The following is a 25,182-nucleotide window of genomic DNA, read 5'->3' as shown; positions in this document are numbered from 1 at the left end:
CTAGCCAATCACAGGCCGACCTTCGGGGTCATGGTAACGGTTATGGAACGGACGGCACAGAGTCAGTAAACTGTTCTCTGATTGGGTGGCAAGTTGAGACCAGCCAATGACAGCAATTATTACTGTTACGTATCAACATGGCGGGCGCAATGTTTTTCTTTTGTTTTGTTTTGTTTTGCTCAGTAGCAAAACGCAAAATATACATTTAGAATTTTAGTTCAAATGAACATTCAAATTGAAATATTGTGTATTTGACACAATACTATTGCAGTTTTATGTAGAGCAAGACACTTTGAGCATGATATAATTTGGTCCACTTTTTTATAACGTTACTGTTCAGTTTGATTAAAATTGGCTAGTTATAGGCTAGCATTAGCTAGCTTGTTACTTTCTGTTCAGGCAGAAACAATGTTGGGCTTTCTGTCAGGCAGACGAGCTGGACTGGATGACCCTCTCCGTCTGAGACGCGCAGAGTCAACCAGGAGGTAAATAACAGTAAAATCCTCAGTCCATTTGGTTACATTTGTAACATCTCTCTCTCTCTCTCTCTCTCTCTCTGGGTTACAAATGGATAAATGAACACTGAAAATTGTTATAGTATATACAAGGGATTCAATACAAGGGTATATAAAGGGATTCATTTAATTTTGCTCCTATGCCACTAAAATGTGGAACGCCCTACCAACAGTCATTAAGACATGTGAATCCCTGATATGACTCCAAACCGCTCTGAAAGATCACCTACGGATGGCTGCAATTCGAAACTGGCCCTTGTAAAAAAGGTCAAAGAGCACCCACCCCCAGCCACCTATTTCTTCCCCATACTGTACATGTTTTTCCCTTTTTTAATTTCCTTATATGATGATTTCCTGTTTTTCATAGTGTGTATAGTGTATATTTGTACGTCTTTAAATGTTTGGATGAATTGAAAATGGAGGACCCCTGATGTAAAGTAAGTCTTAGTGCTTTTCATTGTTCTGTCCTCGTAGCAGTTTTGGTATTGACTTATGCTTTCGTTTGAAATGTACCCATTCTACATACTGTGAATAACATTTTCAATTAATCAATCACTCAATACACAATGTCATGCTCAGATTTCTTTAGTTATGCAATCAAATCAATGCAACAAGACACTTTGTTATTAATCACATTTTCCCTTTTTTAACTTTCAACTGTATATACAGTATATACCGGTATGATGATTTCCTTTTTTTCATAGAATTGTATATTTGTACGTCTTTTTAATGTTATGAATCTGATTAATTGTCTTATAGTGCTTTTTCTGGTTCATCCTCATAGCAGATTTTGTATTGACCATTTGAATTGGACCCATTCTACAAAACTGTGTTGGGTTTTGTAATCCCAGGTTCAGTGTATGTGTTTAAAGGACAACTTTAGTTTTTTTCAACCAAAGTTCATGTTTTAGGACAGGCTGTTATCAGATAAAGTAAAAGATGAGTGTAGTTTTAGCGACTTTAGCTATTTGCCGTCAAATTTTGTAAAAAAAATATGTATTTAGTCCCAAGTTCGAATGCCCCCACCCCCCTGTCAAAAATAGCTAAAATCGCTAAAACGAAAGAAAGCAGCAAATGAAATTATAAACCCTCATATTTTACTTTCTCTAATAACACCCTAAAACATGAACCTTGGTTGAAAAAACTAGTGTGGTTCTATCATTGTCTGTCTGTCTCCGTCTCTCTCTCTCTCTCTGTCATAATTTACAACCTGTTTCACTTTACAATCAGGGGTTGACACTAAGGTCTCAGAGGCACTTGCCCGTCGGGCAAATACAGGTCATGTTCTACTTGCCCTCAGGTCATGGCCACTTGCCCCCCAAAAATATTGTAAAATTTGAATTACCATTAATTTTAACTTATTTTTTGCTTTTCTGCTTGCTTGAGACGTTAAGTTGAAAACAGTTTTTGTTTAAGTCACAGGAATACAGTAAACAATCGCCTTACAAATGCATGGTAGGGAAACTTTTCAAGTGTTCATGGCAAGGACCCCAACATTTACACATTTACCCACAGACACCCATTTGAAAAGATAAGATAAGGACCCCCAGTTTGACATGCATGTCGCAGCCACTTGACCAGCCAGCCGCTCTCTCTCTTTCTGTGTGTGTGTGTGTGTGTGTGTGTGTGTGTGTGTGTGTGTGTGTGTGTGTGAGTGACTTGGGAGAGAGATTGATAAAGAGAGGGAGAGGGATACAAACGTCTTAACTTCACTATAAACACAACACCAGATATCCATCTTGAACGTGATCAGAGCACTCAGCGTGAGTCTTGTCAGAGCACTCACGCTGAGTGCTCTGATCACGTTCAAGACGGATATCTGGTGTTGTGTTTATAGTGAAGTAAAGACGTTTGTATCCCCACTCAAAATGCACACCTGCCTGATCGGGCAACCCGGTAGCAAACTTAACCTGCCCGACCATATTTTTCACCTGCCCCGGGCAGGCGTTGGTGTCAACCCCTGACAATGTATTGTAACTTTGTAAGTCAATCAGGAGAGTATTTTGTATTATCAGTTTATAAACTGCAGAGCAACTACTGAAGATAACTTTTCAATATATTGGAGTTACAACATGGGAGCGTAACTACAAATATAAAACCAAACCACTTCAAAAGTGTCATTGTGCTTTAAGTCAAAGATAAGTAATACACACAAGTTAATCTATTGATCGATTGATATAAAAATGTATTAACAGTTTGCAGAATGGGTGCAGTTCAAGGAAAGTAATCTGCTAAGAGGATCAAACCAGGAAAAAAGCACAATACTTGTTTACATAAGGGTCCTCCATTTTCAATTCAAATTAAAGACATACAGATACACTTCCATTACTTTTGTAATGACATTGGAAATGCAAGAGGTGGATGTCCTGTGTTGAAAATGTGGTTTTCCTCACCTTGCTTAAAAGGATTCTCAGTCTGGAACTGAATCCTGACAGAGATGTAGAAAGAATCCATGGCAACGGAGTCAATACCATTGACATTGAAGTGATTGAAGGCAGATAGTAAGTATGCACTACTGAGCTGGGTTGGCTTTATTCTTACTTGTTCTTGAATTGTAATGCTCATCTGCAAAATTCAATAGGTCAATGTACTTACTTTCTGTATGATATTGCCTAAATACTGGATCATTTGCAGATTCTGCACTCTTAAAGGTGCGGTAGGAAACATTCTTGTAACATTGTTAAAATGTCATAACTGCCAGCCATCAGTAATTCAAATGATGTGAAGGAAAAACCCTAACCCTACAGACTACAAAATCTCACCAGTCACATTATCTCTTGAACAGTCAGTGCAGCTCAAAATTGAACTACGTACATATACAAGGCAAGCAAGGGAAATGCCTGTCAATCATTCGCAAATGATTATTTGGCTTGGAGCAGCCGATAATGTACTAACTGCTAATAATGTAATCCTTCGTAATAACATATATATATAATATTTTTCAATTAATGAATGTAATAATATTGTTTTGAGCTTGTCATGATTTTTTTCAGATACCCATGGATGTAAATATGGCAAGGATTCAGATTTGAATAATAAACAGATTTAGTAGCAACGCCTGCTGCACATAGTGTGGTTGACAGTTTAATTGAGAGAGGGATTTTAATTAGGATTCCAAAAAAGAAAAGAGTCTTATTTAAGAATACTGCCTCTTCAAAGAGGTAATATAATATATAATACTGCCTCTTCAAAGAGGTAATATAATATATAATACAACATCAGAATTAAAATGGTTAAGGAGTATACCTACATACATACATGCCGTTGTAATATATGGAGCCCTCAAAACAGCTAAGCAAGTTGCATGCTTGTGTCCAGACCGTATACTGTAGCTAATTTTACTCTAGCTTGTGCTAGTTTAATTATAGTTGCCTGCTGCACGTTTAAGCCACGATTCCAGAACCAAAAAGGCATCAGGGCCCGTTTCTCATGGACCGCTCCAGTGTCTGAACCCAACCCTCTCTGTTGACCAGTATGTTATCTGGAGGAGCAGACGGTGTAATAGTTATCTATGACCTGGAGAACTTCAGCGGGAAACCTCACTACACCTGCAAGGCCATCTGCACGGTAGGCAGGTGAATCTCACTTCCCCACCTATAGCCCACTAGAGGGCAGCATTACACTGTCAGTTGTCTTGGTTTTCTTTACAGAAATCCTAAAACACATGCTTTCTGTTGATCAGACTTGAGCATTTTGGAAAGGTTCTATGTGTGTGTATGTTTCAGGTCCAGTAGGTATGTCCACAAGTTCAGTGTAGAGACGGTCCAGTGGTATCCTCATGACACAGGCATGTTTGTCTCAAGTTCCTTTGACAAGACCATGAAGGTGTGGGACACAGAGACACTGAAGGTGAGCATTATTTGTCAGTTTGTCACACGTCATATTAAATGGTGCATTTATATAGCGCCTTTATCCAAGGCGCTTTACAGAGATTGTGCATTACATTCACCCATTCACACACACATTCATACACCGATGGCAGCAGAAACCATGCAAGGCACCAACTAGCAAATCGGGAGCAATTAGGGGTTCAGTGTCTTGCTCAAGGACACTTCGACAGTAACTCTGGGGGAGCCCGGGTTCGAACTGGCAACCTTACGGTTACCATCCAGGCACTCTACCCCTGAGCCACCGCCGCCCCTGACATATAGGTTTATTTATTTGTATACACATGCAAATGCATGTGTATAAAATACACATCATTTCTAGAGTCATCAGTCATGTGATTCCACCCAGCCTGGCAGAGATCCAATTTGAAAGTGTATATATACAGTATATATATATACTATATAGCAAACAAAGGGATAGAATATATAGTGCAAAAAAGAGCAAACGGGGAGTAAATAAAATCACACCTGTGTTCAATTCAATCTAATTCAAACTTTATTCAAGACACTCACAGGGTGGTCCATAGACACATAAAACATAAAAAACACAAAAGTAAACAAACAAGGGGAGCATAGGTAGGCATCAATCAGCCTTATCTCTGTACATACAGGCTTGAGTGCCACTGGCTCCATAGCTTAGATTAGAAGATGACAGCCTAACAGAGCTCTTAGCAGGATTAGTAAGTGCTACAATGATACTGTTCAGAGTCTGTTAACCTGCACATGAATCTTTACAGGTTTTGTAACACAGCAGGGCAAGTGGGTACATTTGACTGGCACTACAGCATCTTAGGGCTTTGAGCAGTGGGCGAGCATCGGCCGACACATCGCCCAATCACCCGCTATCACCAGAAAAGATTAATTATTTTGATCTTTTCGTGGCGACGTTGCTCCGCCCACTTTTCGACCATCGCCTGTTCGCCTGCTATCGCCGGTAGTCGCCGGGTCCCATAGACAAATAATGCACTTCTGGAAAATTCGTCTGGCTGTCGCCCGCTGTTAAAACGTACTGTTACGTCTGTTTGTGTTGTACACGAACACTCAAAACTGTCCATTCATTGTCAATGGCATTTCATGTTTGTGCACACATAAGCTGGATATAGGAGGGGCTAGCTCTTCTCAAAAATCACACCTGTGTGAAGTGAGGGGTGCTCTTATCATACATCATCATACACATCATCTCATTCTGGCCAATCACAATTTGCGTCCTCACTTTTCTGCCCTCATTTATGAGGGGTGCTAGCCCCTCCTATATACAGCTTTTCGTCCTATCACATCTCACATTTGCCATTGACAATGAAAGGAGAATTTACATCATATGTGCCTGAAATATGACGTCATTTACATCATGTAGACGAGCAAATCGGCTAACCAATCACATAAAATAATGGTTTAAAGTTAATAACATAAGTTGACAAATGTATTCATGAAGAAGTATATTCATTTTTATTGGATGATGTACGATGACAAGAGTGCCCCTTCACATAGGTGTGATTTTTTTTCTTCAATATGTACTGCTCAGCCAATCAAGTCATCGCTATGGGGTGATCAGCCAATCACAAGCCAATGCTTGTGTTTACAAAACCCGGAAAGCTGGGCATAGGAGGGACTAGCGTACATGTACATGTGCATGTCTTGACTCTTGACATAATAAATGTAATTGTATGTAAACCAAAATAAATAAATGGTATAGCCCTAGCCCACCTATTCCCACACCTCTATTATCTTTCTACTCTTTGGCTCACTCTCCACCAGGCCGAAGGCATGGGGAGAGTATGCTTTGCACTCCGTCCTTGTGTGTCCGTCCGTCCGTCCGTCCTTCTATTTCCAGCTAATCCAACGGTCGATGCCAAACCTCTGCCCCAATTTTTCCACAATGGCCTGTAATAGTGCCACCGTGAGGCAGATTTTCACATTTTACTTATAACTGCACCGATCTGCGTGAAACGTTGCATGCACTCCCTAGAAGCCAAGGAAAAACCTTTGACCTGCATTTTTCACATCTGCCTTTGTTTTTTAAGAAAAGGCTTTTCCTGCCTTTTATTGATAAGTTGAAAGTAGACTGACAGGAAATGGGGGAAAGACACGCGGCAAAAGTCGTCTAACCCGCGGCACGCCATCAGGCTGGCTCAGCAGCCTATAGGTGACTGGACGGTTGAGCTAACTGTCTGGCCACATCTGCCTTTTATAGTGCCACCAGGAGGCCGACTTTTGTAAAACACATTTTTTGATATTACTCCTCCAGATTCTGTCTCAAAATCCTGTTTTCATGTGCTCAAGACGATCTGTCCCTTATTTCATCTTCCATCCTAATTAGTTTGCAGGATTGGCCCGTTTTGAACAAAAAGCCTCAAATCATGAACGCAGTATTTACGTGAAATGTTTCACGCACTTTCCTACTAGGCTGAGGAATAAATCCCACCCTTTTCACATTGGCCTGTTATAGCGCCAACAACAGGTGGGCTTTTGCAAAACACATTTTTGGAACAAAATTCCTCAAATCATCTAATTGCCATCAAAGGCGTAAGAAGAAATGGAACCCTTTTCACATTGGTCTATTATAGCACCACCAGGAGGCCACAACCTCCTGGTGGTGGCCTGACCTGTGCCCTTTTTCTAGTTTTCTCTACGTCTTCCTCTGTCTCTCTCCTTTCTCTTTTCCTTACCTATCTCTGCCTGTCTGATACAAAGCTGCATATGGCAGGCCTTGTTACATGCTAGAGTTACATTGGAGTCATGGTTACCCCAGAAGGTCATGAAAAGGACAGCTAAACCCCACTACTCACTCATGCTTGGTTTCTCTCCCTCTCTCTCTATATCTCACTTTCTCTCTCTCTCTCTCTCTCTCTCTCTCTCTCTCACACTCACTCACTCACTCACTCACTCACTCACTCACTCGCACACACACACACACACACACACACACACACACACACACACACACACACACACACACACACACACACTTAGAAAGCCTGCCAGAGGTGTAGCTTCAGCTACAGCTGATTGTTCTCTTTGTGTTTGTTTTTCTGTGTCTCCAGCCTGCTGAAGTCTTCCAGTTTGAAGGAAACGTCTACTGTCATCACATGTCTCCCATCGCTAGGAAACACAGCCTCATTGCAGGTGTGTGTATAGTATATAAATTGGTTTGTGTGCATATTAATCCGGACAAAATCAGCCCTACTATTCCCAGTGATGGCCATAATGATTAATTTAGTGTTTTAACACATTGTGTGTTAAAACACAGGTTTGTCATTTCTGTCAGCAGGGTATTTTTTCTCCTACAGATATGATACATGCAAAAAAAGGAATTTCCACACTCCCCATCGTTCTTTTAATGTATAGCAGCAACAATTGTGTTTGTTGCCGTCCTTCTCGCCTTCGTCAGCGTTTAAACCGCCTTAGCGGAAATAACGTATGGACAGTCAATACACGAAAGTATTCAAATAAAAAAAGAGTACAAAAGTAGGAATACATAAGTAATACATATGTCTCTCTTACAGCGGGGCTCCACCGGGTGCGTTGCGTCTCCGTCGCGTGTGTCAAAAAACTAACCGGGGCAATTTTAATTGCGGGCAGTGGAGCCACCCTTCGCACCCGGTGGAGCCCCGGTGTTCGTGGAGTAAATGATTTCCTCATTTCAAGGATTCACCACCTCAATGCCCTGAAATCTCAACTTACAAACCTCATGTCCTGTTGCAATGAAATATTAGAAACAACATTAGAAATCATGACTTTTCATCATGATTTCTAAGGTTCCTCAATAACCGTCACTTCTCTGTTGGTTTTGCTGACATAACAGAATGGACATTTCAAAAGTAAACATAAACCTACATACTTTGTCCCTTTCATTTATCTTTTCACAGGTGTGAGGATGTCTTTCAAAGTGTAAGATCAACATTGAAAATTTGTGTGTTGATATTGATTACAAGAAAATCACACCTGTGTGAAGTGAGGGGCGGTCTTATAATCATACAACTTCATGATATATGTGTCACATATATTGTCAATGAGAATTCCTTTGTGTTAGGACACAATAACCGATTTGCTCATCAACATATGACGTAAATTATCCATTGTCAATGGCATTTAATGTTTGTGTTAACACAAAAATAGCCGATTTTCTCAGACACATAACGTAAATTCTCCATTCATTGTCAATGGAATTTAATGTTTGTGTTAGGACAAGAATCTACACTCTGGGCTCTATCGTATCCCATGCCTTACCCACAAGTATTAAACACTTTCCGTGAATTTCACATTTAGGAGCTTCCACTATGCGTAAACGTTATCTTGCCACACAACCCACTATTAATTTTGCCGACTCCTATATTTGCAGGTGGAGGTGTGTCTAGGCGTGTCGATATTCTTTCCCTATATTTGCTATCTTATACACACAGTTTTAGGACAATGGAATGTGGACACACAAAACAACCCTCTGTATCTAATACAAATGTATTCCAAGGCAGCGTGTGTTGCTGCCTTGGAATACACTCCAGGGCATAATGGATTGTTTTAAGTTGCGTTTAAGTTGCGCAACACCCAAACAATACCTATGCATAATGTAATGGGTAGTGGAGGTGTTTTAACTGTAGGCGGTGGCAATATAATGGCGGAACGCCTCTAGATAGGGCCCTATAGCTGAATATAGGAGTGGCGGATAGATTCAAAAGTAATTCTGAGGTTCCTTACCAACTCAGACTCAAACATTCCTCTCTCAGATTGGTTGCACACTTATAATAGGGAGAAGTGGAAAAGGCTTTCCACCACAGAATCTCTTGTGGCAGTCTTTCTTTACTGTGCTTATCCTATTAAAATTGGCTTAACCCATTCTGACCTGAGATCAGATTCTATAAACGTCTTCTACATCCTGACAGTTTTCTGATAAAGCTATATCTCTATGTCAGTCGTTCTTCGATTTTTCAAAAATAGCAGACCTACAAGCTCGTATCGCGAGTGGCGCGATATGAGCTTGTAGATCTGCTATTTTTAAACAGCTAAAGCACGACATGATGCCAACACCAAAATGGGTTCCCGTTCAGAATAGGTTAAAGGGCCACTTCACACCTTTTGCAACCAGAGCTTATTTTAATCATGTTTAGGACACAAGAAACACTTTCTTGGGGTTTTTATGTGTGTAATATGATTTGTTAGATATCATTGCTGTCCGGAGGAAACCTCATAACTCAATTTATGAGGTTTTTGATTTTATTCCATAAATCAGTGCTATTGAACACCAATGGAATGTAGTAAAAAATGCACCTCTTAACTCCATTGGTCCGTCAGACTGTCTGCTAAAACAGCTAACTCCACCACCTCTCTCCTTCTCATGCAAGTAATTGACAGTATCTAAAGTCACAACATCAACTTTGATGAGGCAGTATTGCATCGTTTAAAAAATATAACACCGGGGCTCCATTCGGGTGCGTTGCGTCCGTCGCGTTCGCCAAAAAACGAACCGGGGCAATTTTAATGCAGTCACGCAACGCGGGCAGTGGAGCCACCCTTCATTGATTAACAAGGGAACATTCCCTGACGGTGACGGAGACGCGACGCCGACGCCCGGTGGAGCCCCGGAGCAAGGTTTTATTAATTTCCTTCAAAACGTATATTTAAGTGGTGCAAACCACTTCCTTAAGTGAGTCAAGGAAGCTCTTAGAAGGAAGTGAAGTGGTCACGTGACTGGGCTGCGCCACACTTTCATGGGAACCAAACTCACACCAGTAGTGCAATGAATACATGGCAGTGAATGGAGCCGGCTGGACCAGCTCATAACAAACATTATACATGAACGATTGCGAGCTTTGTCATATAATTGGTTCAGGAATATGAAAGAAGACATAAGTGATATCACACGTTTTTTCCGAGTGGTTGTTTTTCGACTTAATAACTATTTATTTTTATTTTTTATTGAGGTATTTATAGAAGAGCACATAGTAAGTTTTCTGCCTGGGCTGCTCTCTGCTCTTTGAAAAAATAAATCTCATTAAGTAGTATGCACATAATAAAATAAGACAGCCTAAAATAACGTGTTAGTAATTTCCGGACTATAAGCCGCACCTGAATATAAGCCGCACCAGCCAAATGTAGGGAAAATCCCATATACAAGCCGCACCGGACTATAAGCCGCACCGGACTATAAGCCGCAGCTACGTTAGCTCAGAGCCTGAGATGGCTCTGCGTTAGCTGTAAAAATCCATAGATTAGCCGCACCGTTGTATAAGCCGCAGGGTTCAAATCATGGGTAAAAAGCCGCGGCTTATAGTCCGGAAATTACGGTATATATATTATTTTATTTTCCAGAAGCGATCACTTTACAAAAGGTCTCAGTCATTCATAAATAATGTTTGTTCATGAGCTGGTCACTGAGCTCTCATTGACTCCAGTGCATTCTGCCGAACTTCCGGGTGTAGTTTGGCTCCCGTGAAAGTGTCCATGAAAGTGTCAGTCACGTGACCACTTCACTTCCTTCTAAGAGCTTCCTTGAAGTGAGTATGTGTGTGGGTGCCTGCCTGCCTGGCTGGCTGGCTGGCTGGCTGGGTGTTTTACACCACCTGAGCGCAACCTAACACACAGAAACACACACGCACACATTAACTGTATATATGATGATTTCAGGTGTGCCAGTACAGTACAGTGACAGTACAGTACGGTAGAGAGACCCCCACACGGTAACTCTGTCCCCCACTAATCCGCACAAATACTCCTGGCCTCCAAAGAGAATGTGATAATGGATAGCCTAGAGTTATGCTACTGTATGTGCTTCCCTGCACATACTGTAGAGTATTGTGATGTGACCCAGGTATAATCCCACTGCACAAAATGACACAAGCCTGGGGGGACCAAAATGCATAGGAGAGTTGGACATGGTCTGAGACAAGTCTTCAACGTTTTTCAGTCCAAGGACCCCTTGGGTGATCGAGAGATGAAGCAGGAATCCCCCACTACTACATATTGTATAACATTGCAAATTAAACCATTTCATAGATTGCCTCATAGACTTGTTTGACAGCACTTTCAATGTGTTGGTTTTCAGACAGTTAACCACTTAAACCCTTGTATGCTCTTTTTTTCCCCTACACCAAACCTCTTTGCCGAGAATGGCAATATTTTCAGCTAATGTTCCCCTCCGAGTCGTCATGTAGTGCCCATAACAAACATTAAAGTCTAGTCATGGGCCATGGCTGGCAAACGATTTACGTCGTAAATGCTCTAACAAACATTGTAATATCCTCAAAGTCCATAGGCTTGGTTGGCTCCATTCGGGTGCGTTGCGTCTCTGTCGCGTTCGCCAAAAAACGAACCGGGGCAATTTTAATGCAGTCACGCAACGCGGGCAGTGGAGCCACCCTTCATTGATTAAAAAGGGAACATTCCCTGACGGTGACAGAGACGCGACGCTGACGCCCGGTGGAGCCCCGGAGCAAGGTTTTATTCATTTCCTTCAAAACGTATATTTAAGTGGTGCAAACCACTTCCTTAAGTGAGTATGTGTGTGGGTGCCTGCCTGCCTGGCTGGCTGGCTGGTTGGCTGGGTGTTTTTCACCACCTGAGCGCAACCTAACACACAGAAACACACACGCACATATTAACTGTATATATGATGATTTCAGGTGTGCCAGTACAGTACAGTGACAGTACAGTAGAGAGACCCCCACACGGTAACTCTGTCCCCCACTAATCCGCACAAATACTCCTGGCCTCCAAAGAGAATGTGATAATGGATAGCCTAGAGTTATGCTACTGTATGTGCTTCCCTGCACATAGAGTATTGTGATGTGACCCAGGTATAATCCCACTGCACAAAATGACACAAGCCTGGGGCGACCAAAATGCATAGGAGAGTTGGACATGGTCTGAGACAAGTCTTCAACGTTTTTCAGTCCAAGGACCCCTTGGGTGATCGAGAGATGAAGCAGGAATCCCCCACTACTACATATTGTATAACATTATGTTGCAAATTAAACCATTTCATAGATTGCCTCATAGACTTGTTTGACAGCACTGTCAATGTGTTGGTTTCAGACAGTATTTTCAGACAGTTAACCACTTAAACCCTTGTATGCTCTTTTTTCCCCCCTACACCAAACCTCTTTGCCGAGAATAGCAATATTTTCAGCTAATGTTCCCCTCCGAGTCGTCATGTAGTGCCCATAACAAACATTAAAGTCTAGTCATGGGCCATGGCTGGCAAACGATTTACGTCGTAAATGCTCTAAACAAACATTGTAATATCCTCAAAGTCCATAGGCTTGGTTGGCAAACAATGTATAAGTGCTTTAAACAAACTCAAAAATCCCATAGATGCCAATCTTCAAAAGTCATGCATTGGAGGGGCTAGCGCCCCTCAAAAAAGTTCCTATTACACAAAGATTTGGTGGGCCCCCTGTAGTAACACTGAGGACCCCCCCCCCCCCCCAGGTATGGTCTAAGACTCTTAAGTAGCTGTACGGAGACAGACTTTTGTAGACAACCATTTTTGGAATCTGGGTGGCACAAGTCACTAAGCAGGACCAACAGGTTACGGTTACTGTGTGTTTTCAATACACACTAGTGCCCATGCGTGTATGCATCCAAGCATGAACTTTTGCATGCACTAAGTACCTCTCTTTCTCTAATGTTTTGTTTAGTTGTTGTTGTAGTTGACGGGATTGTGTAGATCGATTATGTGTCCAATGCATAAGTCGGTCAATTTCCGTAGCAAATCCCACCTTTTCTAAAGGTTTTTTGACTGTCATAATTTCTTTAGTGTTGTTGATACAGTATGTGATGTATTGTCTGTCATGATGATGAATTGAGTACAAGGGACACCACCCCCCCACCCCGGGGCTTCTTTTTTGCGGCATCCTTTTACTTCCAACTTCTGTTGCTAATAAGGTAATCAGTCAGTCAATAAGATTTCTTCCAACATTACTAGGAACAAAGTCAACAAATATTTTGTGCATATAAACAATGATGGTTCCCAGTCCGACTTGGCATAATTTGAGAATGGTAAGAAGTAATAAAATGCATAGAACAATGTGCAAATTATGCCAAGTTGGACTGGTAACCATCATTGTTTATATGCACAAAAGATTTGTTGACCAAAAAGTGTGTTCATGTTTATGAAAAGCTGGTATCACTAACCACACCTTTTAAGTGGTGCAAACCACTTCCTTAAGTGAGTATGTGTGTGTGTGTGTGTGTGTGTGGGTCTTAGAGTATATATTTCTAGAGAAGGCACCCAGAGGAAACCCTGAGGCGAAATGGACATAGTGGCCGGATTTGGTAGTGCAGCTCGAGCCAGCGCTGCTCCGTTGACTATCATTGCGCACGTTCATGTGATTGGGGCCATGACACATGAACGAATGTTTCATACGTGAACGCGCACAAACGGCACAATGATAGTCAACGGCAGCGCGTTCATGTGTTTGTAACCAAACCGTCCCAGAATGCACTCTGTTCCTACCAGGAAGGAGGAGTGAATCCGCCTCATGCGCTTTTGAGCAACTTAATGCAAGTGGATGGGAGGAGAACTCGGGTGTCTTCTCTATAGATATATAACTCTATGGTGTGGGTGCCTGCCTGCCTGGCTGGCTGCCTGGGTATAGAGTACCAGTAGGGGCAAAAGTGGCGCTGTTGTGCCAGAGAGAGAGAGACCCCCACACGGAGTTGCACCACTTAATTCACATGGGTGTGATTTTTTTTTACCTGGAACTCCAGTTGTTTTTTCACCAGGTTAACCCAGGTTACACAGACTCATGCATATATTTGTTCTATAAGCCATGTATGTAGCTTCTATGTATGTACTGTATTGTTTAAAACACACAGTACACACCTTTCCCACTGATTTCTATTAATTCTTTGTGTTTATAGTTGGGACGAAAGAACCTAAAATACAGTTGTGTGACCTGAAGTCTGGCTCACGCATTCACGTTCTTCAAGGTTAGTGGATTATACCATACACTGAAACTGACAACAAAAGAGACTCTTGTCACCCACATGCTGGTCGTTCCTACAGTAAGACTAACAAGAAGAGCAGGGCTGACCGTGCTTTTGCGGCTGTGGGCCCCAGGCTCTAGAACATGTTTGCCCCTCCCCATTAGTTCTGCCCTTTGGGCCTTAACTGGGGCCTTTAACTTAAAAATCATGTCTTCTGTCTTCTCTCTCTCTTGCTTTTAATTATACTTGAGCTCTCCTGTATTTACTCTGCATATTTTTGTTTTGTGTCAAAGCATATAGTTTGTTTATTTTAAATGTGCTATACAAATAAAGTTTGATTTGACATACAGGTAGTGTTGACATGATTAATGTATTAATTCTACACTTTAGGTCACAGAGGGGAGGTCCTTTCTGTGTGTTGGTCACCCAGATATGAGCACATCTTGGCCACTGCCAGGTTTGTACCACCTTTTTATGTGTCTGTGCCGTAGATACAGCCATGCAGGAAAAAGCTTCCCTAATTTGTCCCTCCAATCTGAAGAATTCAACTTTCAAAAAGCTTTATTGTCCATAATATACAAGTAACAAAGCCACATATATGAACAGAGGGTCAGAAGACAAGAGTCATGCCCCTCCCAATGCAAAGTGTGAGTGTTGTTTCAGTCCAGTTGTAATGACTGCTTCCAGTATTTCGGTTTGAGCGCAGCCTGCTGCCATCTGTCATGAATCATAATTGCACTGCATTGGTAATAGACTGGTAGAGTGGTACTCTGGTAACCCATTCCCTTGGAGTTTCAGTTTAGCATATGGTAGATAGAGTACCCACCTGCTTTATGATTTGGCTAATTAATCCATTGGGATATGTGTGCTGCTCTCCCTTTGGACTGAAATTGCTTTTTAAAAACAGAAGTTGTAGAATGCAGGATGGTAGATAATATTCAAAAATGTTGAAATGTAGTCATACAGTTTGACCTTTAATGCCCTTAGTAGTGAACCTATTATTAATACGATATTGTGAGCAATTACTTTTGCATTCAAGTGCCCATCCATTTTATTAAAATAAAATACATCAATGATAGTCTTGATCCAAGGCTAATGCTTTCCTTTGTTTTGTGTGGAAGGAACAATCTGTACGAATGGTGTCTCATTTGCAATTGCTTGGTCTTTTCTTGTTAACGAAACCCTGGACACATGATAGTAATAATTTTAAATATCACTTAACAACAACCAAGCAGCGTGCTATGTTAAGATACTACAGCGGACTAAATATCACTTAACAACAACAAAGCAGCGTGCTATGTTAGGATACTACAGCGGACTACTGAGCATGTGACAGACAGTAACATGGGAATGCGGTCTCATAGGCATGTACAGTGCATGTGAAGCAATGCAGTGTTTAATGTGAAAAGTGAAAGTGTAACAACAGTGAAAGCCAGCTTGTAATAACACAGTAAGATCATAAAACGTCACTCACTCATAAGAATACTACTGTCTCCATGCAAAACATTTTCTGTGGACACGAAGCCTAAGACTTAAGATGCCCACATTTCCTTAGTGCCCAGAATGTGGGCCAAGGTGCCCAGTTATCCTTAGTGTCCAGAATGTTTTGGTGCCCACTTCCCACCTCTCCTGTTACCCCCCCCCCCCCCCCCAACCAACCTGTAGGAATTGCTTGTGCAGTGACAGAGATTGCCCTCCCCATCCGGCTTCCCACCATTTGTGTTAGTTGGCCGCAAGCCTAGATTACCAAATCCTGCACAGTGAAGGATTTGATACCCATGGCTCCACTCACTGTATCTTTTTTTATGTCTTTTTTCTAGTACCTTTCACTATGAAAGTAACTTTTCATACTTGGATTTGGGTCATTGAGATTCTTAGTTCTGTATGAATATTAAACGTGTTATGCTTAAACCAACATCCTCACCCTCTTTTCTTTGTGTCAGTGCTGACAGCAGGGTGCGGGTATGGGATGTGCGGCGAGCTGCTGGCAGTCTGTTCACACTAGACCAGCACAATGGGGACAAGTCCAAAGCCGCCTCTGAGGCAGGTACTGTCATTTCTACTATTCCCTTCCTCCCTCTGTCATTACTATTAGTTGCTTTTTTGACTTTTTTGAAGGGGGTTGAATGACAAACGTTTCTTTACATCTATACTTACTATAAAGCTTAGTGTTATACTGACACAGGAATGACGACATAGAAAACACAGGTAGCCTGACTCAACTGGAGTGAAGTGACAGCTGATATCATATGTACTACCGTACATGCGTATTCAGTGGGTGTGTGGCGTTTTCAGTGGTAGGCACGGTTTCGTGTGTATGGGGTGTGGGGCTAAATATGTATTTTTTTACAACATTTTATAACGATTTCTTTTTTATTACGTTTCAATATTTGCCATTGACAATGAAAGGAGAAATTAGGTCAAAGGTCTGCCAAATTTGACGTGAATTTGTGACAAGAGCACCTCTCACTTCACACAGGTGTGATATTTTACTATAGTCCTACTAGACCCCAAGAAATTACAAATGGCCACAAAAGATCACGGGATCTACTGAATGTGAAGGAGGAGGTGACAAACTGACATATTGAGCCTACGACACAGTATGGCAGCCCCCCAGTACTCTACCTTCACATTCAGTTGATCCTGTGATCTTTTGTGGCCAGATGTAAATTATTTGGGTCTAGCAAGTAGGACTATAGTAAACAATTATAAAGAAAAAAACACGTTTGTTTGAAAATGTTAAGCCCCATGTTTAACCTGGTCAAACTATTCAAGCTATGCTTAAAAGTAACAATTAACGCAAATGTTCCTCCCAGAGTAAGGATTCTAGGGTTCAATGGTTAAAGGTAACAAAAGTGCAGTTATGCAGTTAATGTAAACAATGAGGTGAAACAGCTTTCTAGTGGTGACAGGGTGAGGATTATCACTCACAACTATTCATACCTTGAACTTGACTTCAACAAAGCTATGCTCAAAACCTACAACCTTCATAGAAATGCAATGAAGTCGAAAGTACAATAAATGTTAAGTACAGTACTCGATTAAAAGTGCTGTGTGTGTGTGTGTGTGTGTGTGTGTGTGTGTGTGTGTGTGTGTGTGTGTGTGTGTGTGTGTGTGTGTGTGTGTGTGTGTGTGTGTGTGTGTGTGTGTGTGTGTGTGTGTGTGTGTGTGTGTGTGTGCGTGCGTGCGTGCGTGCGTGCGTGTGCAACTTACAGTTGTGAGTATGCTGAGATATCATTGACATGGTTTCCTTTCTCCATCCAGTGAACACAGCCCATGATGGCAGAGTGAACGGCCTGTGTTTTAGTGGTGATGGTCTCTTCCTCCTCACTACGGGTACAGACAACCGTATGCGACTGTGGAACAGCGCTACAGGAGAGAACACACTGGTAGGCTGGGTGTGTGTGAGAGAGACTTGCCATTATAGGTAATATGAACCAGAATGGAAGTATGACGGGCTGAGGCCATAATGTCAGGACATTTTGTGGGATCGTATTGGACTCTATTTGTATTGCAAGGCGGTGCATCCTCAGGGGCCGTGTCCACAGAAAGGGTTTTATGAGCAGAAGAGCACTTTGACATTTGAACCGTTACTCTGCTCAAGTACATCATGTCAACTGCATTATTATCATTATCAACAGCTGTAATCACACTAAACGGTATGGACTTTTCATGGTTTTGGTAACAATTCAAAGTCATGTCATGAATGACTGGGTTGTCGGACACTGCTGATCAGCGCTTCTCTCCAAAAGTTGAACAATTTTCTGATTAGTTCTATTATTTCCTTTCTTTAATATTCAATCAATCAACTGTATTTGTTTAGATGCAGGGTCCATTAAAAACAGACAACATAAAACACTATACATAAAAAAAGAACACCCCTATCCCATAAAATGTTTTCACTCTCAACTTTCCTTTTTGGACATGGTTATGGATATGGTTAGTTCTACTTTCTATTATTAGTTCTATTTACATTCACATGCCACTCTCTGTTGTAAGAAGAGACCTTGAACCAAGAAAGAGCTCTTGTTTGCTTTTGTCTCCAGATGGAATGTTCTTTTGAAACTTTTGTGGAACTAAATATCCTCTAAAAGCTAAATTCAAGGGTGCCTGTAATAAATGACAACACAAGCATTTATGTATGCACCTGTACGTAACATTTGATTCTAAATGCATTTCTATCAGTAGTTCTTATACACATGCATCTTTATGAACTTTTATAGCATTATATTTATTGAATATAAAGTGGTATAGTGGTCTCACACTATACGGGGGTGACAGTGGCTCAGGGGTAGAGTGGCCGGATGACAACCGCAAGGTTCCCAGTTCAAACCATGCAGGTGCCCTGCATGGTTTCTTCCGCCATTGGTGTAGGAATGTGTGTGTGAATGTGCATGTAAAGCGCCTTGGATAAAGGCGCTATATAAATGCACCATTTACCATTTATGTTTTATTATTTTGTCACCCCACTAATGCACAAAGCTATATAAAAAAGTGTATTCTTCTTCTTTTTTTAACTGTTGTTTTGTTTTCCAAAGTGTGTGTGTGTGTGTGTGTGTGTGTGTGTGTGTGTGTGTGTGTGTGTGTGTGTGTGTGGGGCGCGTGTATGCTCGTTTTCTGGACATAATGTAAACTAGACTGTTACTTCAGTGAGTGAGCGATGGATATATATGAGGCAGGAAACGTATGTGCGTGTGCATGAAAGTCTGTGCCACAATTATACTTTCAATCTTATAGGTGTACCGGTATATCTGTTTTGACCACTCCATTTGTCCCCAGGTGAATTATGGGAAAGTATCCAATGAGAGCCGGAAGGGTTTAAAGTTCACAGTGTCTGGCGGCTGCAGCCCAGAGTTTGTGTTTGTGCCATGCGGCAGCTCAGTGGCGGTGTATGCCCTTCATACAGGAAAGCTGGTCACCATGCTGAGAGGGCACTACAACAATGTTGACTGCTGCGAATTCCACCCAAACTACCAGGTACTGTGCCCCCACTCCCTCCCTCTGTCTGGTGGTGTCGTCCTGCATGGTGAATCTTCGTTTGTATCGGTGCCTTTCTGCAATTTCCAACCATTGTGTCTTACCACGGTAGTTATGGCTGCCAGTAATGTATACAGTTACCATGGTAGTCAAGTCACACTTCCCCATGATAGATGAGTTATTAAAGTCAATATATTCTGTGATGCATTTAGCCACTCTAAATGACACGCATTGTGTGATAAGATCTCATCCTCTTGGCCTACTGTATGGGCCGATTCATACTCCTATTTTAGAGCCGAATAAAAGACGGTTCGGCGCTGTAGAGTCTACAATTTGACGTCATTTGAGGTTCGGGGGGGGCGGGTACCGTCCTAAAGTCGGCTCTTCGGTGCTACTGAAAATGTCTGACGAGCCGAAATCATTTCGGCACTACAGCGCCGAAACAGCGGTAAAATAGGAGTATGAATCGGCCCTAAGTCTGCACTTCCTCTCTGTAAATGGTATGTATCTAGTAAAAGCTGTGCTGTCGGTACAATTCATGTGATATCGTCTCCTATACTGTACTCGTAGTCATAACATTGTCATGAATGTCATTTCAATTATATCCTGAGTGTCAGAAAGAAGTCAATGGGGCTACAACACTACTTTAAACGTTTGAATAATTTATTTGATTAGAGAAACAAACAATGGCATAACTGATGCAACGGGGCAACAACACTACTGCACATGTGTTTATCATTGACATAATTGGAGAAATTTGAACAATGGCATCAGTGATAAACCGTGTTATCCAACCACGACATGAGTTATTAGTCTGCATTTCTAAGAATGCAGTCTGACAGCTTGTCATGCCTGCTGGAAATGTATTTTGCCTCTATTCGTTTGGGTGTTCCTTAACTTATGTTAACACGTCTTTATAGCCCGTAGAGGGCCCAGGACGTGTGGGGACGTCTTAAGGCCTATTCATAGTCTGGATTTTCGGTGGTGAGGCCGACCACCGCTCCGGTGGTGAGGCCGACCACCGCTCCGGTGGTGAGGTGACCACCGCTCCGGTGGTGAGGTGACCACCGCTCCGGTGGTGAGGCCGACCACCGCTCCGGTGGTGAGGTGACCACCGCTCCGGTGGTGAGGTGACCACCGCTCCGGTGGTGAGGTGACCACCGCTCCGGTGGTGAGGTGACCACCGCTCCGGTGGTGAGGCCGACCACCGCTCCGGTGGTGAGGTGACCACCGCTCCGGTGGTGAGGCCGACCACCGCTCCGGTGGTGAGGTGACCACCGCTCCGGTGGTGAGGTGACCACCGCTCCGGTGGTGAGGTGACCACCGCTCCGGTGGTGAGGCCGACCACCGCTCCGGTGGTGAGGTGACCACCGCTCCGGTGGTGAGGCCGACCACCGCTCCGGTGGTGAGGCCGACCACCGCTCCGGTGGTGAGGCCGACCACCGCTCCGGTGGTGAGGTGACCACCGCTCTGGTGGTGAGGTGACCACCGCTCCGGTGGTGAGGTGACCACCGCTCCGGTGGTGAGGTGACCACCGCTCCGGTGGTGAGGTGACCACCGCTCCGGTGGTGAGGTGACCACCGCTCCGGTGGTGAGGTGACCACCGCTCTGGTGGTGAGGTGACCACCGCTCCGGTGGTGAGGTGACCACCGCTCCGGTGGTGAGGTGACCACCGCTCCGGTGGTGAGGTGACCACCGCGCCGGTGGTGAGGTGACCACCGCTCCGGTGGTGAGGTGACCACCGCTCCGGTGGTGAGGTGACCACCGCTCCGGTGGTGAGCGGTGGTGACTGGTGAGTAAAAACAGAGAGAAGGGCTAGAGCGGTGGCGGTGGTTTGCTCTTCACTGCGGCTCGTGACGTCATGTTGTAGTTCGGTGGTCACCTAACCACTGAAAATCCAGACTATGTATGAGCCTTTAGGGTCTTTTTTTAATTATATAAAACCGGATCGCTAAAATCTATTTTTAGGCAACGTCTTGTGCAGCGCTCAGCGTCATGTTTCGCGCATGCACGCAGCCGTTCACTTCCTTGTTTACGGCCCGACAAAACGGTCTATTCTCTCTAAATCTGTCCTCATTTGTAATTTATTAATTTTCTTGTTTTTGTATATAAAGACATAGACATAGACATAGACAAAACACAACCAAAGAAATGCATAACAAAACAAACAAACAAAAAAAACAATATAACAGAGTTGCACAGAACCCCAGCCCCAATTCCAGACATATTCCTAGAGTATACGTGCATATGGTAAAAGCCCCATTTTAAGTCAGTCGTCCGTCCTATTAAGCAGCCTGTATGACAGTCGCTCGTAAGCAGCCAATAGTGTTGAAAGAGAGATCACGCTTCGAAAGAGAGATCAGATGTGACAGCGCTAGTAGCTAGCGCTACTAGTAATGGAAAATTATTCCTCCCGGTTTGGGGGGGAAATGGAAGGCGGGGCTTTTCAGAGTAAAATCTGCCTGCACTAGCGCCTTTATTTAGAAAATTCCCGGCGCACTGGAAGTGTTAAAGAAAAGGCTTTCATACCTTCATGGCTGCAGTGCTCAGAAGGGAGTGGGTGGGTTTTCTTTTAAAAAGGAGGAATCCTTTATAGATAGGATTAATATTTAATTTACATTACCTCCCAACTAAATTGCTTATTAAAAGCTGGCTTGCCCCCCTTGTGATCATGTATTTATTTCATGGTCTGCGAGGTGAAGTCGATGTACTAATTACGGCTCAGAGTCATCTCCGTCATTTCATCTGTGACATTGCTTGGTTTGTAACACTGCTGATGAGCCATCCTGTGTTCTTGTGTTTCCAGGAACTGTACAGTGGAGGTAAAGACTGTAATATACTGGCATGGGTCCCTGTCCTCCGTGGCCCAGACATCGAGGAGGAGACCCGAGTCTTAAAGAAGGTACAATGAGTACTTTAACAATTGAGAAAACTATTTGTTGTAAGACAATCAAATACTTGTTCTCTGTCACATTTTCCTCAATGTTGCTTGTGGTATTCAGAATTTAAAGGCAGTTCTGGTTTAGCCAGACGATCAGAGCTCTCCGCCTTCTGATATATCTGGTGTCATCTAAATTCAGTGAATGGTCTCAAACTGGTTGGAAACTATTTGGAAATTAGCAAAACTTGTCCATACCCGCCTACGACTACAGATCCCATAGCATAGTCTGCAACCTAAGGACTGTTCACTCTCTTGTCAAAAACATAAATACACCGCCTAAATGTAGGGAAACTGAAAAATGGCCTTTGTCACTGTCACTGTGTGGAAGTTCAGATCGATGCGGATCATACAGACAGAATAACAGACAGACAGAGGTTCCTTCATTTTATATAGTAAGATAGGATGATGGTAAACGATAACCGCTTCACAGAACCAATACAAAGATTTTAGGGCTGGCCTGTCCCTCATATGGGATGGTATCTGGATTGGTTTTCATAGCAGAGGTCTTTTGTTTCTTGCTAAAGGTTTTCTCTGGCATCCAAGCTCATTCATTGAATTTATATTTTTCCAGATATATCAGTAGGTGCAAATCTCTTATCTCTGATAGTTCTTGTTAGTCTAGTTTATTTCAGTGGAGAGAGAAATGGCCTAATCCTCTGTGGCTGTGTAACAAGACATGTACACACAGTAATATGACATCATAGATGGGCCATGCCTTGTGAATGTCAACACCTGACACATACTGTATACTGAGTCCCCACACACACACACACACACACACACACACACACACACACACACACACACACACACACACACACACACACACACACACATACACATACAGTGGAACAGACACCTCCTCCCATCAGTCAGGCCATGCTGCATTCCATTATTGTTGATGAATACCACTTGTCATTCATTCTCATCGTTTTACTGGTCCATATTCAGCATGACGCCCTACAGCTTTATCCAGTTGTTTTTCATTAGCTTGATTTATACTTGGTTGTGCACAGGTCACCGAAAGTAACAGATCTACAAGATGTGAGCTTGTAGATAGGTTATAGTCTGAATCAGAATAAATCTTTATTGTCATATTACAATTAAGGTGGGTGAAATTCTTAATTGTGCAGCCGGCCGCATGTAGCTAAGTTGTCTGGATTCTTTCTGTAAATAACAAATGACAATGGAGCTAGCACAAAAACAAATTTCACACACTTTATTTTGTACCTGTAAACCTGTGATATGACTAAAGTCTGGATGATGAGTTGAATGGAATGTATTGGTCCTTTCAGGATGCTGCTGCTAGACACTCTTCAGTGAACCCTGCCTTTGAAGACGCATGGAGCAGTGATGAAGACTAGTGTTGCTATCCATAATGATGTACTGGTTTGAAGATGCATGTTATGGAGCAATGATGAAGACTAGTTGTTTTCCAAATGATGTGGACATATACAGGTCTGTGCACAAGTCCCTCACCACAAAAGGGAAAGAAGCCTAAAATGAGGAGTCTCATGGAAATTAATAATGAAAAGAATAAATTAGGCTACTGAGTCCTTCAAACTCAAAGGACATGTTCAACATTTGACATGCCCGCAGGATATTGCATGCTTTTAGAAAACGGCGACCTTGCCATACAACAGTGACAGTGTTGCTCGCCAAAGTATAAATTATTAGGCTTTCAAGAGGAGGTGCAAGCAGTGGAATGTTGGTGTGGCATGTTTTGCAAGACTGTTGATAGCCTAACAATACTACAATATAACAAGATAATAGTTATAATCATATTAGATGTAATACAATAAGAAAACAAAAAGGTTGGCAGTAGTACAGGTACAGTACTTTAGCTTAGCAGGTACAATATATAAGTTTTAACTGTGTTTGTGTTAAGACCACAACTGAGATCCACTCATAACAGTAGACTGCCCCCTGCCCCTTACATCTCTCTCTCTCTTTCTCTCTCTCTCTCTCTCTCTCTTTCTCACACACACACACACACACACACACACACACACACACACACACACACACACACACACAGTCACGCATGCACGCACGTGTGCACACCCACCCCTTTTCCATTCCTGGATACATATGATTTGCATTTGTTTTGCAAGTTATTTTGTCATAATTCTTTGAAATGAGAGTTATACTGAAACCACTTTCACCCTCCCTCTTTTACAAATTGACTGAATTTACATGCACACCCACCTGGACAGGCTGGACTACTATAGTGCTGCACTTTGGATTTCACACAAGCGCCACAGATTGAATTGGTCATGTCTGAATTTTATAAATTATAATGAATGATGATGTAATGATTCTCATTCCAATTATTGTACTTTATAAGTACTTTGTCAAAGAGGGCATATTTAGTTTTTCAGTGGTGGGACTGAGGACAAGGAATTAATGTATATAATAATATCATTTTGAAAAATCATTTAATTGTCTAGTGTTTTATATACTGTTTCAGCTAATTGAAACAACCACAAAGCTCAACAATGGTGTTTTTGTTTTGTTTTTTGTTAGAATCTGATACATTAAATATGTTTTTTCTATAATTGTTGTTATGCTTCCATTATTTTTCTTTCTTTACAGGTTTTCCTCTAATTTAACGTTCACCCCCAATAATACAATCCCTTCTTATTGGTTAGGCTACCTATGATTAGACTAAATATATTCATGGTTGCAGTGCTATTGCTTTGTCTTTGCATCATGGTGATATCAGAGAAACCTCCCAGGATCTATGATTCTTCCCTATGCAATGTGAAATAGATATTCTGTTTCAACACCCTCACCAAAAGTGAGGTACATTTCCTCGACACCTAGAACCAGTTGAACCAAAAACGTCCAACAGGCTTGTCCAGTTCTTCTTCACTCTGTCGCTGACTGTGTAGCAAGAAAAAGACCGTGTCCAATGAGTGGACGATGAAAGTAACTGAAA

At 42.3% G+C, this 25,182-nt stretch overlaps 1 protein-coding gene across 2 annotated transcripts; it reads left to right on the top strand.

Annotated features, from left to right (window-relative positions):
• The first annotated feature begins 160 nt into the window (after positions 1-160).
• On the top strand, positions 161-24,766 carry ercc8 (excision repair cross-complementation group 8). Of its 2 annotated transcripts, XM_083784686.1 has the most exons (12): positions 161-485; positions 2,921-3,016; positions 3,989-4,090; positions 4,241-4,364; positions 7,444-7,525; positions 14,258-14,326; positions 14,714-14,780; positions 16,267-16,370; positions 17,588-17,712; positions 19,103-19,300; positions 22,107-22,202; positions 23,537-24,766. In XM_083784686.1, exons 1-12 carry the CDS (start codon positions 409-411, stop codon positions 23,603-23,605), a joined length of 1,209 nt encoding a protein of 402 aa, XP_083640812.1. In that variant the 5' UTR covers positions 161-408; the 3' UTR covers positions 23,606-24,766. The 2 variants fall into 2 exon arrangements, with proteins under 2 accessions (XP_083640812.1, XP_083640813.1); XM_083784687.1 differs by lacking the exon at positions 161-485 and having other exon boundaries at positions 2,926-3,016; positions 3,989-4,082.
• Positions 24,767-25,182: the final 416 nt, after the last annotated feature.

This window comes from Protomyctophum parallelum, assembly GCF_964188405.1.
Source record: "Protomyctophum parallelum genome assembly, chromosome: 15".
Classification (NCBI taxonomy): domain Eukaryota; kingdom Metazoa; phylum Chordata; class Actinopteri; order Myctophiformes; family Myctophidae; genus Protomyctophum; species Protomyctophum parallelum.
This window is presented reverse-complemented; position numbering and strand designations above follow the sequence as displayed.